The sequence below is a fragment of the Phascolarctos cinereus genome, unplaced genomic scaffold, assembly GCF_003287225.1.
Source record: "Phascolarctos cinereus isolate Bilbo 61053 unplaced genomic scaffold, phaCin_HiC Scaffold_5;HRSCAF=322, whole genome shotgun sequence".
Classification (NCBI taxonomy): domain Eukaryota; kingdom Metazoa; phylum Chordata; class Mammalia; order Diprotodontia; family Phascolarctidae; genus Phascolarctos; species Phascolarctos cinereus.
The window spans coordinates 420,605,020-420,621,581 of record NW_027555958.1 but is presented as its reverse complement, the minus strand read 5'-3'; the positions used below and the strand labels follow the sequence as shown (position 1 = coordinate 420,621,581).

The 16,562-nt window shown below is 38.9% G+C and overlaps 1 protein-coding gene across 1 annotated transcript in view; it reads right to left on the bottom strand.

Annotated features, from left to right (window-relative positions):
* Window positions 1-16,562, bottom strand: part of MPC2 (mitochondrial pyruvate carrier 2) — a 28,650-nt gene that overhangs the window by 11,620 nt on the left and 468 nt on the right. Inside the window, 1 exon segment of the mRNA XM_020974666.2 lies at window positions 1,400-1,440. Within this exon segment, the coding sequence (XP_020830325.1) occupies window positions 1,400-1,440 (41 nt within the window).

Here is a 16,562-nt window from a genome sequence, read left to right as displayed (position 1 = left end):
CAACACTCAATAGCCAAGGCCCTGGTTCAGGCTCTATTCACTCTAGTCTAGTCCATTCCATTGGGCTATCTATTTTTTAACCAACATCAGATAGTTTTGGTAACTGCTATTTTATAACATAGTTTGAGGTCTGGAAGTACTATTGCCCCCTCATTCCTAACTCTCTTTTATCATTGCCCTTGATAGTCTAGACCTAGATCTTTCATTTTTCCAAAGGATTTCTGTTATTTTTTACCAGGTTCTATAGTTTCCTATCTTGTCTATCATAGGAATACTTAGTGCTATGCTTATGGTTAGTACTATCATTGATGGGGATGGGATCTGAACCCCTAAAGGGAAACCATGTTTTTGGGATCTGGACCCCAAAAAAGAAAATCCCGGACTTTTCCCAAATCTCTGGCATTTGTCTAAAGCTGTAATCCACTCAACTGGCCTTTCATTGTGGCTATACCTAATCTCCCAGTTCTGTTCTGTTACCTCTCTATTGCCCCTGTTCACCCCAGCTTACAGGCCACTCCCATCCAGATCCTCCCTAGACCCCTCCTCCAGTCACCCCAGACTACTTAGCTACTTCTGGATCTCTCCCAAAGCCTTCCTGTAAATAAGATTTATCTTGTTTCCATCAAGGTACTCAGATCATTGAGAGTCTAGCCAAGGGCACAGATTCTTAAGATGCAATCTGACTGCATTAGCAGCAATACAAATGCTAAGATTCCTTAAGAGTCTGGCTTGTTCTCATAAAACTTGTCTTTGGCTGAAAGAAGGCTTGGGTTGAATTCATCCAGGCAGGACCCATGTGCTGTAATTCTGGAGTCCCAGCACCCCTAAACCTCAACATCATGATTTGCTACAACACAATCTGAGAAGCAACAATATAGAAAAGTGAAAACATCTAGATTTCAACATGATGAACCAGACTGTGGCACAAAATATCTAAAATTAAAAACCAAAATGTCTTTAAAATAAATACTGAGCCAAGCTGCCTTTAACTCTAGCTCTCATAATAAAAAAATTAACTTTGGAGTAGAAATTAGTTTTAATATTTTAACACTTGCAATGTAAGGTTTTTAATAACTAAAAATGCCTGGAAAAGGTTTTTATTTAAGCTAAATTAGTTAAGTGGTGTGGTCCTCAGGACATAGGACTAGAATTTGAAGAACTAAAGTTTTATTATTTCCTGATGCCACTAATACCCTCAGTTTGAATTTCTTAAAAAAGTTCCTTATATACAGTTCAGCATGATAATGATGAGAATATTTGTTATAAAGTAATTTTAAGGCATAAAAGAATATATTTTTAATTTACAAAGTCATTTGATCCTTATGAGCTACTCTGTTGTTAAAAAATAAGGATTTAGTCATCCAGACAGTTCTTATTATTTGCCCAAAGTCAAACTCACCCATTTCATAATTGGTGCCCAGAAAAACACAGTTCTAGGACCTAAAAAGAAAGGGAAAAAATAAGACATAAAAACCAATATTTTATATAAAATGCACACCATACCTATCATATATATACCATACATACACATCCAAGGACCAAAGTCAAATATCTGTGAATCTATTTCTCAATTTTTAGTAACTTATAAAATTTATCACCAACTATGAACTAAGAGCTACATTCCTTTGTTGTAGCAAACAAGTCTTTAAAAAGTAGAATTGGCCAAATGGAAAAGGAGGCACAAAAACTCATCACTAAAGAGAACTCCTTAAAAAGTAAAATGGGTCAAATGGAAAAGGAGGTACAAAATCTAATAGAAGAAAACAACTCCTTAAAAATTAGAATGGGACAAGTTGAAGCTAATGACTCTATGAAAGAGCGAGAATCAGTCAAACAGAAACAAAAGAATGAAAAAATACAAGAAAACGTAAAATATCTCATTGGTAAAACAACTGACCTGGAAAATAGATCCAGTAAAGACAATTAAAAAGGGTGGTGAAAAGGGATTGTACTGGGAGAAGAAGAAAGGAGAAGGCAGACAAGGATAAATTACATCACATGAAAAGGCACAAAAACCAAATACAGTAGATGGAAAGAAGGGAGGGAGATGAGCATTGTTTGAACCTTATGCTCAACAGATTTGGTTCAAAGAGGGATATAATCAGGTACAGAAATCTAACTTATCCTATAGGAACTAGAAAGGGTAAAGGGAAAAGAAAAGGGAGAGCTGACTGAGGGAGGCAGTGATTGAAAGCAAAACTCTACTGAGAAAGGAAAAAGGAGAGAAAAAAGCATAAGGGGGGGGAGAGAATAGGATGGAAAGGAAGACACAGATAGTAATCATAACTGTGAATATGAATGGGGTGAACTCTCCCATAAAACGGAACCGGATAGCAGAGTAGATTAAGAACCATAATCTTACAATATGTTGTTTACAAGAAACACATTTGAAGCAGAAGGATACACACAGAGTAAAGCTAAAAGGCTGGAGTAGAATATATTATGCTTCAGCTGAAGTAAAAAAGCAGGGGTAGCAATCCTGAACTCAAACAAAGCAAAAGCAAAAATAGATCTAATTAAAAGAGATAAGGAAGGAAACTACTTCCTGATAGATAATGAAGTAACGTCATTACTAAACACATATGCACCAAGTGCTATAGCAGCCAAATTCTTAACTGAGAAGTTAAGGGAGATACAGGGAGTAATAGCAAAACCATACTAGTGGGGAACCCTTCCCCTCCTCCTCTCAGAACTAGATAAATTTAACCACAAAATAAACAAGAAAGAAGTTAAGTAGATCAATAGAATCTTAGAAAAGTAAATTTGGTTGACCTTTGGAGAAAACTGAATGGGGACAGAAAAGAATATACCTTTTTCTCGACAATACGTGGCACCTACACAAAAATTGACCATGTACTAGGGCACAGAAACCTCACAATCAAATGCAGAAAGGCAGAAATACTGAATGCATCCTTTTAAGATCATGATGAAATAAAAATTACATATAATAAAGGGCCATGGAAAGACAGACTAAAAATTAATTGGAAACTAAATAATCTAATCTGAAAGAATGAGTGGTCAAACAACAAATCACAGAAACAATCCTTATCCAAGAGAATGACAATGAAACAACATACTAAAACCTATGGGATGCAGCGGGATCTTTAGGGGAAGTTTTATATCTCTAAATGCTGATATGAATAAAATGGAGAAAGAAGAGATCAATGAATTGGGCATGCAACTAAAAAAAGCTAGAAAAAGAACAAATAGAAAATCCCCATTTAAATACTAAATTAGAAATTCTGAAAACCAAAGAAGAGATTAATAAAATGGAAATTAAGAAAACTATTGAATTAATAAAACTAAGCTGGTTTTATGGGGGAAAAAACCCCAACAACAATAAAATAGATAAACCTTTGGTTAATTTAATTAAAAAGAAGAAGAAAACCAAATTACCAGCATCAAAAATGAAAAGAGTCAATTCACCACCAATGAAGAAGAAATCAAAACAATAATTAGGAGCTATTTTGCCCAACTGAATGCCAATAAATTTGACAATCTTAGTGAAATGGATGAGTATTTGCAAAAATATAAATTGCCCAGACATAAAATACTTAACCCCATTTCAGAAAAAGAAATTGAACAAGCCATCAATGAACTCCCTAAGAAAAAAATCTCCAGGCCAGATGGATTTACAAGTGAACTCTATCAAACATTTAAAGAACAACTAATTCTAATATTATATAAACTATTTGGGAAAATAGGTGAAGGAGGCCTACCAAATTCTTTTTATGATATAAATATGGTGCTGATACCTAAGCCAAGAAGAGCCAAAACTGAGAAAGAAAATCATAGACTAATTTCCCTAATGAATATAGATACAAAAATTTTAAATAAAATATTAGCAAAGAGATCACAACTTATCTCAAAGATAATACACTATGATCAGGTAGGATTTACACCAGGAACGTAGGGCTGGTTCAATATTAGGAAAACTATCAGCATAGTTGACCATATCAACAACAAAACTAACAGAAATCATATGATTATCTCAATAGATGCAGAAAAAGCATTTAACAAAATACAACACCCATTCCTAATAAAAACACTAGAGAGCATAGGAATAAATGAAATCTTCCTTAAAATGACAGACAGCATCTATCAAAAGCTATCAGCAAGCGTTATATGCAATGGGAATAAACTAGAAGCATTTCCAGTAAGATTAAGGTGTGAAACAAGGATGTCCATTATCACCACTGTTATTCAATATTGTCCTAGAAATGTTAGCTGTAGCAATTAGAAGAAAAAGAAATTGAAGGAATTAGAATAGGCAAAGAAGAAACAAAGCTAACACTCTTTGCAGATGATATAATGGTATATCTCGAGAATCCCAGAGAATCAAGTAAAAAATTACTTGAAATAATAAACAAATTTAGTAAAGTTGCAGGAATATAAACCTGCACAAATCATCAGTATTTCTATATATTACTAACAAAGCTCAGCAGCAAGAGATAGAAAGAGAAATTCCATTTAAAATTACTGTAGACACTATAAAATATTTGGGAGTCTACCTGCCAAAACAAAACCAGGAACTATATGAACACAATTACAAAACACTTTTCACACAAATAAAGTCCGATCTAAATAATTGGAAAAATATCAGTAGCTCATGAGTAGGCCAAGCTAATATAATAAAAAATGACAGTTCTACCTAAATTAATTTACTAATGCAGTGCCACACCAATCAAACTACCAAATCATTATTTTACAGAGCTACAAAAAAACAATAACAAAACTCATCTCGAAGAACAAAAAGTCCAAAATATCAAAGGAACTAATGAAAAGAAATGCAAGGGAAGGCAGCCTAGCTGTACCTGATCTTAAATTGTATTATAAAGCAGCAATCATCAAAACTACTTGGTACTACTGGCTAAGAAATAGAGTGGTGGATCAGTGGAATAGGTTAGGTAGGTATGCAAGACACAACAATCAATGACTATACTAATTTACTATTTGATAAATCCAAAGACTCCAGCTTCTGGGATAAGAAATCACTATTTAGCGAAAACTGGAAAAATATATGGCAGAAACTGGGCGTAGACCATTACCATACACCCTACACCAAGATAAAGTCAAAATGGGTACATGATTTAGATGTAAAGACTGATACTATAAGCAAACTAGAAGAGCAAGGAATATTTTACCTTTCAGATCTATGGAAAAGGGAAGAATTTATGACCGAACAAGAGATAGAGAACATTATGAAATGCAAAAGGAACAATTTTGATTACATTAAATGAAAAGTTTTTGCATGAAGAAAGCCAATGCATCCAAGATTAGGAGGGAAGCAGAAAACTGGGAAAGAATTTTTACAACCAGTGTCTCTGATAAAGGCCTCATTTCTATTTCTATTTATTTATTTATTTATCTATTTATCTATAATCTATCTATCTATCTATCTATCTATCTATCTATCTATCTATCTATCTATCTATTTATTGTTTGGCTAGGCAATGGGGTTAAGTGACCTGCCCAGGGTCACGCAGCTAGTAAGTGTTATGTGTCTGAGGCCAGATCTGAACTCAGGTCCTCCTGAATTCAGGGCCGGTGCTCCATCCACTGTGCCACCTAGCTGCCCCCTAAAGGCCTCATTTCTAAAATATATAGAGAGAACTGAGTCAAATTTATAAGAATACAAATCATTCCCAAATTGATAAATAGTCAAAGGATATGAACAGGCAGTTCTCAGAGGAAGAAACTAAAGCCATCTATGGTTATATGAAAAAATGTTCTAAATCATTATTGATTAGAGAAATGCAAATCAAAACAACTCTGAGGTACCACATCACACCTATCAGACTGGCTAAAAAAACAGCACAACGATAAATGTTGGAGAAGATGTGGGAAAAGTGGAACAGTAATACATTGTTGGTGGAGTTGTGAAAGGATCCAATCATTTTGGAGAACAATTTGGAACTATGCCCAAAGGGCTATAAAATTATGTGTACGCTTTGATCCAGCAATACCACTATAAGTTAGTATCCCAAAGAAATCATAAAAAAGGGAAAAGGACCCACATGTATAAAAATATTTATAGCAGCTCTTCTTGTGTTGGCAAAGAATTGGAAATTGAGGGGATGCCCATCAACTGGGGAATGGCTGAACAAGTTGTGGTATGTGAATGTAATAGAATACTATTGTGCTATAAGAAATGATGAGCAGGCAGAATTTAAAAAAAACTTAAGACGGCAGCTAGGTGGCGCAGTGGATAAAGCACCAGCCTTGAAGTCAGGAGGACCTGAGTTCAAATTCAGTCTCAGACCAAACACTTACTAGCTGTGTGACCCTGGGCAAGTCACTTAACCCCAATTGTCTAAAATAAATAAATAAAAATTAAAACAAAAAAACAAAAAACAAACTTGGAAAGACACGAACTGATGCAGAGTGAAATGGGCAGAACCAGGAGTACACAGTAACAGCCACATCATAGGATGACTGCCTTTGATAGACTTGACTCTTCACAGTGACACAAGAATCTAAGACAACTCCAAAAGATTCACGATGGAAATTGGTATCCACACCCACAGCAAGAAATATGAAGTCTGAATGCAGATGGAAGCATCCTATTTGTTCTCCCTTTCCTTTACTGTTTTGTTTTAGTGCTTCATTCTTGTGGTTCTTCCCATTAATTCTAATTGTTCTTTACTTCGTGACTAATGGAAAAATATGCTTAACATGAATGTATAGGGAGAGCCTACATCAGATTATATGCCATGGCGGGGAGGGGGAAAGAAAATTTAAAACTCAAAATCTTTTGGAAATGAAAGTTGAAAACTAAAAATAAATTAATTTAAAAAAAAAGAAGTGAAGAATGTCAAACTTTTTATTTGTCATTTAAAATAAAGAGAGAAAACATTATTCTAGCCACTTTTGTGTAAATCATGGTAACTTCTCAGTGAAAATATTGCAATTCTGGTTACTATACCTCAAGACCCATAATGACAGTAGAGCTATTTCCATGAGGACAGACTACGCCAATCAAGATTCTTCTGAAGACCGCAAGTAATAGGTTTGGATGAGGTGATCAAAGATTTGTTCAATAAAATGCAGGTATCGGTTAAAGTTAATGGGGGTGATTTTTGTTTTACACAGTGGGTAGTAAACACATAAAACTTGTGACCAAAGGGCAGTACAGGTTAAAAATAACATAGGATGATCAAGGATTTAGATCAGAGGTAGGGAATCTTCGGCCTTGAGGCCCCAAGTGGCCCTCTAGGTCCTCAAATTCAGCCCTTTGACTGAATCCAAACTTCAAATTGAATCCAAGCAAATTTGTTCTGTGACTTAAGGACCCTATATGAGGCCATTCATGGCCTCAAGGCCAAAGGTTTCCCACCCCTGATTTAGATAAAGTTATAGATGAAATTTGCAGAGGGTATGTCATTAACCTTGAGGTTTATGTCAGAAAGAATATTGGAGAAGATGGCTCATAGGCCTGACTCAGAATATTTTTTACATTCTTTTCCCAAACTCGATAGATAAGAAAAGTTATCTGTACTATGAGCATATTATATTTTTCATTCTAAAATAAATATCAACAGAACAGTTTCTACTCTTCTGCTTCATTTCTGTTGAATTTAGCTGCCATATCATTTAAATATTAACTACTAGGCACTGCCCCAGGTGCTAGAAGAACTTAAAATACTAAAGAGTTTATATTTTATCCTACAGGCAATGGAGATGTGGTCAGACCTGAGCCTTGGGAAAATTGTACTGGCAAGTGGTTGAATCTGGAGAGAAGAAAGACTGGAAACATTATTTATGAGGCCATTACAACAATCCAGACAAGAAGTAAAGAGCCCTGAACTACTGTGATGGTGTGTGGGAGAGACAGACCAGGTTATAAAGCTGGGTGACTGGGTGGCTCATTCAGTCTCACCCAATCATGTTATCTACATAGAAGCACAGAGAAGTTAAGGGTCTTGCCTGAGATCAAGAATGCTGATCTCCCAATTCCGAGGTGAAAGGTCAACTCTGGCCTGCTCCTACCTGCATAAGCTCCAGGAGGGGGCTAGATAAGGCCCTTTGCAGTTCTAGAGCAAGGATCGTACAGAGGTCATTAGTAGCAGCACTTAACAGATAGGAATTTAGTTCCTCTGATGTGATGTAGGCTTTAAAAGATGGAAAAGAACCCCAAGAAGAGGGAAACTACCAGAGAAGTAATAAAATCACGGGGAGGAGACACAAAAAGGCTCCTTTGGGAAGTACAAAATAATAATAGTTTGATGGATTATAGTAAAGTGAAGAAAGGCTGAGAAGAGGGACCCCAGCAGCCTGTGGCAGGTGGGGACTAAAGGCCTAGGCTGGGGACTCATCTCTATGAGGGAAGCATCTGAGTAAGGACTCGAATTACTGTGACAATGGGGGAAGGAAGGGGCATGAATGAAGGCAGAGATCCCTAAGCGTTGTGCTTTTTTCAGCTCTAGTTCTGCGGACTGCCTAAAGGGGCTGTAATGAGGCCTCCCTAGCAAGGTGAGCACGGGAATACAGAAGACACATATCTGGCATATTGTGGAAATGGAATTGGAAGGAACTAGAAATTGATTAGAAATGAGGTGAAGAAATAGAGGCAAAAAATAACTCCCAAATTATGACCATAGAACTGAACTCAATATCTTTTCCTCTAAACTTTCCCCCACTTATTTGTAGTTATTTATTTGCTTGTTGTCTTCCTCGTTAGATTAAGGGCAAGGCCTCTTTTGGTATCCCCAGAATTGGCACACAACAGGCACTTAGACTTAATAGATGCTTGTTGCCTGACTGACTGACCACAGGAGAAAAGATAAATGGTGATGCCACAAAAGTGAATCGATACGTCAAAGGGAAGAGCAGGTGGAGGGAGAAAGATACTGTGCTTGGTCTAAGTCTACATGCACTTTTGTTACGGTACTGAAAGGGAATTCCAGCATTTCTCTCTGACACTGCAAAATCATTCGGTCAATTCCTGTCTCTCATTTTTTACTATGTTCTCCAGAACAGTGGTGTCAAACTCAAATACAAACAGACCCCTGCAGGCGCATACTAATTTAGAAAACCACAAATTATCTATCTGGTATTGTATTTTTATTAATTTTGTTCAACATTTCCAATTACAGTTTCATCTGGTTCCAGCTGCACTTGGGAGTTAGACACCTCTGCTCTAGAGCTGCATTCTTCCCTTTGCTTCTGGGGCCTTTCAGTGTCCTCTAATCACTTCCTCATGTCCTTTTCTGTTAGATTATAAACTCCTTGAGGATAGAGGCGATCTTCATTTTTTTCTGTACCCCCAGAATTTAGCACAGTGCTTGGCACACAGTCAGCTTTTAATTCATTGTGCGCTCTCTCCAGTTGTTTCTCCTACTTGCTATAGAACATTTCCTTAAGAAGGTAGACAGAAGTTAACCAATAATATGTAGGTGAAATATGGGTGAGCAAACTAAATGCTATGTAAACTCTGAGGGAGGAAAGGTCATTTATTAGTGACTTAGAGGGGAGAGTCTTTTTCTTGCCACAGGACCCAGCTGACTCCGGGGGAGAAAGTAAGGCTGCTGACTTTGCACAGCACTGCCTCAGTTAAATCCAGTTCACTCGCATGTCACAGCATCACTTCCCTGATGACTCATGGTCCTCTTTGAGAACAAGGACAAACAACAACAAACAACAAGAGAGGAGGAAAGGAATCTGAGAAAACTTCCTAGAGGTCGTGACACTCGAGTTACACTTTAAAAGACTGCATGCTGGGGCAGCTAAGTGGTCCAGTGCATAGAGCACTGTCCCTGGAGTCAGGAGGACCTCAGTTCAAATCTGCCCTCAGACATGTAACACTTATGAGTTGTGTGACTCTGGGCAAGTCATTTAACCCCGACTGCCTCATATAAAAAACAACAACAACAAAAGACTGTGTGTTTATGAATCGGCTATTACATTTCACAGTAAACACATGGTTTCAATTACAGTATTTAACTTCTAATTATATCCTCTTAAGACTGACAAAAGGAAATACATAAGTTATAGGCAAATGGAATTAGTTTGGAAAATGTATATTTTACATATATGTACATATATATGTATACATGTATATAAGTATAAGTAGTAGTGAGTTGATGAGAACACTACTGATCGACTGATTTCCCCCCAGCCTAGTTGAGATTATGAAACTACAGTCTGTAAGGGACCGAGGAAGATACTAAGGTGTTAAAGTCTAAGACCAAAAAAGTATCTGTACTTTATTACCCTGGTGTTCCTTTGAAAGATAACACCCATTCTGCTGCCAAAATCATTTTCTTAAAGTGTAGATCTGACTATGCCACCTTCCTTGCTCAGTAAACTCCAGTGGGGTCCTGTAACTTTTAGGATAAAACATAAATTGTCCTGTTTCACATTTAGCACTTCACAACTTGGCCCCTTCTGACCTCTCAAATCTTACAATAATTATCACCCTTCACACACTGGAATTTAGCCAAACTGGCCTCCTCACTAGTTCTCACACTATTGCACATAACAGGCGCTAAATAAATACTTGTTGACTGACTGAAGGTAGCATTTATTTGCTATTGGATTTTAGAGCTAACGTCTGAAGTCCTATTACTACTGTCAACATTACTAGTTAACCTTATGGTCCATCATAAAGGTTTGATGTTAAACCCAAGAGGAACAAATAAAAACATGCAACGATTTATTAAGTTAGAGAAAGAAGTTAAGTATTTCATATAACAGCTTTTGTTTCTGCCATTTTCATAAACTATCATACGCATGTAAGCGCCCAACTATGATACAGCGTGCAGCCCCAAGAACACAAGTTATTTAGTTGTTTATGGAAAATTTCTATATTCAACAAAAACTGCTGGTAACCTGGAAATAGTCTGCCAGAAATTAAGTTTAGAACGGTATCTCTCACCATATGCCACACAATAAACTCCAGATAGATAAGCACACTAAATATAAAAGGTTTAAATGCTTTAATGACTTTCTCTGGTAACCTAGTGTTAGCCTTCCCTGTTCCCTCCCACTGAGGAAAAAAAATAGAAACAAAACTCTTGTGACAAATACGCAGTTGGACAAAACAAATCCCTGCACCTAGGCCATCACCTAGCTCAGTCAGGAGGTAGAGTAGCATGCTTCATCATCAGTCTTCTGTTGGTCCCTGCACTGAACACAGTTAAGTCTTTCAAGGTTGCTGTAACTATAAAAGTCCTTCCTCAGGTTCTGCTCACTGGGTACTGCATCACCAATTCAAACAGCTCTTTCAAGGGTTTCTCTGCAACCACTCCTTCTATAATTTCTTACAGTGAAGTAACATTCTATTACATCCACAAACTGTGACTCGGTTAGCCATTCCCCAATCGATGGGCATCCCCTTGGTGTGTACTTGTTTGCCACTATGGCAAGAGTTGTTATAAATGTTTTTGTACATCTGTTTCTTTTCTCTCTGTGCTGACCTAGTAGTGATATTGTTACGTCCAAGGGTATACACTGTTTTGGGACTTTTAGGGCACAGGTCCAAACTGCCTTCCAGAATGTTGGACTGATTCACAGCTTCGCCAGTGGGCCTTAGTGTGCAGCCCCCTCTCTCATCTTCACCGATCTGTTATGGGTGAGGTAGAACCTCAGACATTTCTCTAACTACTAATGATTCCAACATTTTTTTTTAGGCAGTTGGGGTTAAGTGACTTGCCTAGAGTCACACAGCTAGTAAGTGTCAAGTATTTGGTCTGAGGCCAGATTTGAACTCGGGTCTTCCTGACTTCAGGGCTGGTGCTCTATCCACTGCGCCACCTAGCTGCCCCTGATTCCAACATTTTTTTTTAGGCGGTTGGGGTTAAGTGACTTGCCTAGAGTCACACAGCTAGTAAGTGTCAAGTGTTTGGTCGAGGCCAGATTTGAACTCGGGTCTTCCTGACTTCAGGGCCGGTGCTCTATCCACTGAGCCACCTAGCTGCCCCTGATTCCAACATTTTTTTTTTAGGCAGTTGGGGTTAAATGACTTGCCCAGGGTCACACGGCTAGTAAGTGTCAAGTGTTTGGTCCGAGGCCACATTTGAACTCGGGTCTTCCTGACTTCAGGGCTGGTGCTCTATCCACTGCGCCACCTAGCTGCCCCTGATTCCAACATTTTTTTTTTTAGGCAGTTGGGGTTAAATGACTTGCCCAGGGTCACACGGCTAGTAAGTGTCAAGTGTTTGGTCCGAGGCCAGATTTGAACTCGGGTCTTCCTGACTTCGGGCTGGTGCTCCATTCACTGTGCCACCTAGCTGCCCCTGATTCCAACATTTTTTCAAACGGTTTGCTGATAGTTTGGCTTTCTTCCTTTGAAAATTTCCTGTTCGTATCCATTTATCTACTGGGGACGGCTTTTGTTCTTAGACACTTGAATGCGCTCCCTGGATAGCTAGAGAAACTTGCTGCAAAGACATCCCCTCCACCCAAAGTTAACCATCTAAACGCAACTGCATTGGTTTCATCTGTGCCAACACTTTTTAAATCTTTTTTAGTTGTTACAAGACCTGCAAGTGGCTCATTTTTGTTCTAATATCAAACCCAGATCATCAGGGGAATGGCCTGAGTCAGGTCCAGAAAACACTTCCATTCCCATTTTTAGTATGACACCATTTTTCTTGATATTTCATTTTGTTTTTTCTGAAGATAAAAGGCTATCACTAAATCACTATAATTTGTTGATAGTACATGTAATATTTATTTCCCCCACTTCTAGACACTTTTCTGGACTCACATTCACATATATGTAGATGCTATTACACAATCTTGTCTTTAAAGGAAAACTTTATGGAATATACTTAAAATTCCAATTACCTCATTAATCTCTCACACCAAATTTTAAAAAAAAAAGGTAAAAATTTGGCTAATTTTTTTTTGAGGCAGTTGGGGTTTCAGTGACTTGCCCATGGTCACACAGCTATAAGTGTCAAGTGTTTGGTCTGAGGCCGGATTTGAACTCAGGTCCTCCTGACTTCAGGGCCGGTGCTCTATCCACTGCACCACCTTGCTGCCCCAAAATTTGGCTAATTCTTAAGAAAAATTTTTTGTTGGTGTTTCTTCATTGTTTTTCTTTTATTACTTCCTGAAAATCCTTCCTTTGGCACAAGTGAGACAGCTATCTCTTGGAAGAACTGAGGGCTTGCAGACCCCCAGAACCAGCCCTGAAAAATGCACCTGGCAGGAATAAAGGTTCTCTTGGAGAAGGATCAGAGGAGATGAGGCTAGAGATGTCTGTTCTGCCTCCCTCGCAGCCACTCACAACTACAGCTTCCTTGCCACATGTAGTCCTTCTTGCCACTTGGGGCACCATATCCTTACATGTGAGTGCTCTTCCATAAGAATATAATTTTAGGTTGCTTATATTTTCTAAGCTATTTTGGGGTTGAGTGGGGCCTAGATTTTCTTCTAAAAGCTGGGACAAGTTACTTTTTGTTCTGTGCAGTTTTCATTAATGATTTCTTGAAATATAGCTCTGAAAAAACAAGCTTTAAAAAAATGGTTTTAAAGAAGTCCACTGATTTTTCGAAACAGACCACTGTGTTTCAAATGGAGCTACCTGACTATGCCTTTGAACCCAAATCACTCTGGCTTTCACTGAATGGACAATAATAGCCTCTAGCCCAAGCCTCAATGGCTCATAGTTTAGATTTTGATGGCTTATAATGAATGTAAATACCAACTGTTTCCCTTTCCCAGAAACCCAGACTGACAATTTTGTAATGGTACATCAAGTCATCTTTTGTCTCAGGTCTTACCTAGGTCTTAAGTCACTGAACAGAGTTGCCCCAGACAAACTGAGACCTGGAAAAGACTTTAATTTAGGAAGACCAAGGTCACCCACTGCATCCAGGCCATCACCAGTCATCTTGACTTTTGTTGCCACTGGACTTTGATGACTCTGGAAGAGTGATGATGACTTTTTGAAGCTCAGCCTCACTTAAATCCAATTCACAAGCAAGTGAAGACATCATCACCCTCTTGCTGTCATTGGTCCTCTTCGAGAATGAAGGCTGAACAACAACAACCAGATATGAGGTCACTAGAAATGTCACTAAAATGGTGGGGGCAGTGGGAATAGAGAAATGGCACAAATATGAGAAATTAAATTCAAACATTTATTTATTAAGGCCCTATACTATGAAGGCCTAAAATATATGAGGCATTAAAACTGATGGACTTCTCCTTTATCCACATGCAAAAACAATAAACACATTTCTTGGTAGAGAGGATGTAAATGTCACTAAACAAAAGTTAAGTTTTTCACAGGAAAAGCAGGTTTGGGGGTAGAAGGGAATTAGGAAGTAAATCTCCCCACTCCCCATTTCTGGAATATCTTACATTTATGAATCACTTTCAGGTTTACAAAGAACTTTACTCACAACAATCCTGGAAGGCAGATAGTTCAAGTATTTTACAGATGAGGAAACATGATCAGCAAGGGTCAGTTACAAAATAAGGAGTTAAAACTAGGTTGTCTCCAAGTCCCGTGTTCTTTCTAGTTTATCACAACTGTTTCACTGAGATATGTATGACTCTAGTCATTCATGCTTGAAATAAATTTGCTGGAATCTTCATTATTTTAAAGTAGTAAAGTCCAAAAGATTGTAGTGGAGAATATTGAGCCAAATCAAGAAGAATACAGATAAATTCACTTTCTCAATTTAATGAAATTCTTATCTGAAAAGAATAAGATCTTGAATAATATAGTTCAAAAATAATTATAGATGACAAAGTTGAAAAAGAACATCCTATGAGTCTGAACTTAGTTTGATTTAAAAGCAAAAATTCATAAAAGTGCTACTGTCACTTAAGTGGGTACAAGCTCCCTTATGTTAGAGTTAGACCTCTACTGCACTTCCAGGGATGGAACAAAATGGTGACCTAGAGGTCGCAAAGCACAGCAAGCTTAGAATATGGTAAAACTTAAAAAAAAAAATTTTTATGGTAAAACTTGTTGACAGAACATAAGATCAAAATCTAGAACTGAATGAGACCTCTGAATCCATTTGGGTCAACCCTCTCAACTTTACAGAGGAGGAAAGGGAGGGGGAGTGTTAAGTGACTTGCCCAAAGGTCACACAGGTAGTAATGTGGGATCTGAACTTAGGTTTTCTGACTCCAGAGCCAGAGTTTTCCCATTGACCTTGAAGCTACAACACACGGAAGTAAAGAAGGAGCCAAATTAAAATGAAATTCTCTACCTACAATAACCACACCTTAAAGTTTCACAGGGATCCCAGATTAACTGTTACTACTGGTCACATCAGTCAGTTAAGTTGCTCTTAAATATTATTGAACTACAGTGTATTTCCTCTTAGGTCCCAAGCCATTTATTTTGTCCTAATCTAGACCTGTAATTTCATTGGTGTAAGGCAGAGATATCTAGCTTGCAAAAGTCCTGAGTGCAGAGGGAACCAGATTAAAATGTAATTGCTTAACAAAATAAATAAAAATGCAATTCAACACATAACGTTAATTTGTAGTTTTCTAAGTCAATACCCAGCAGGAATCCAACACCACTGGTCTAAGAAACTCCTGTTAAGGAAACCATCTCTACTTATGCACAAGGCAGTTGGTGCCAATTACTAGTTTGGGGAATGGAGAGGTTGGTAATAGAGTCATCGGGTGACTGAGGTGGGCTTAAAACCAGCTCCGCCTGCTTCAGGGACTAGACCTGTCCACTACTAAACTATGCTGCTTTTTCCACACCCTAAAAAATGGGCATCAGTCCCATATTAGACACATTTCACTGCTGTCATTTCTTCAGAAGGTTGCTGAGAAAGACCTTGAAGGCTGGCACAAAACTCAAAACAACAGAGAAGGGAATAAGCATTTATATAGCATGGCGCCTATAGCGCCAAGGCACGATGCTAAGCACTTTTTACAAACATCTCATTTGTTCTCCACACCAGCCCTTCGAGGTAGGTGCCATTAGTATTTTCCCCATTTTACAGTTGAGGAAACTGAGGCTAAGTGACTTGCCCGGATCACACACGGTGTCAGTGCAGAGGAGGCTGGATGCGAACTCGGGTTTTCCAGCACTCCATTTATAGAGTGCTTTCAAGGTTTGCAGAACCTTGGCACGGTAGCTCATTTGATCGAGGCCAGGCCTTTCGGGCGTGGATACCCCATTAACAGAGGGGGTGAGAGAGGTGTTTCCGAGGAGAAGGGGACAGGGCGCCCGGGAAGCAGAGCCACACTCGGCGGATCATCCGCACCGGGAATTTAAACCACCCCCCAGCACCTCGCGCGGGCCAAGGACCCGACACTCCTGGAGCCGCCGCCGGGCCGCTCGCTTCCCGCAGGCCGGGCCCGGCCGCAGTGACAGCCCCGCGGCGGTCTCCCCCGCACCCCCTGCTCCGGCCAGGGTCCAGGCAACACACGGCCACCCGGCCTTAAAGTCCCATTTTGGGGCGGGGTGGGGGAGGGGAAGAGAAGATCTGGGGTGCGGGCAACGACAACTGCAGGGGCGCGGGGAGACTTTTTGGGGCGCGGGGTGAGAAGCGGGTCACGACCCAGGATGTTTGCGGAGCGGGAGTACTGAACGTTTTCAGGGTACGGTGAAGTTTGGGGATCGCAGGCTGTTT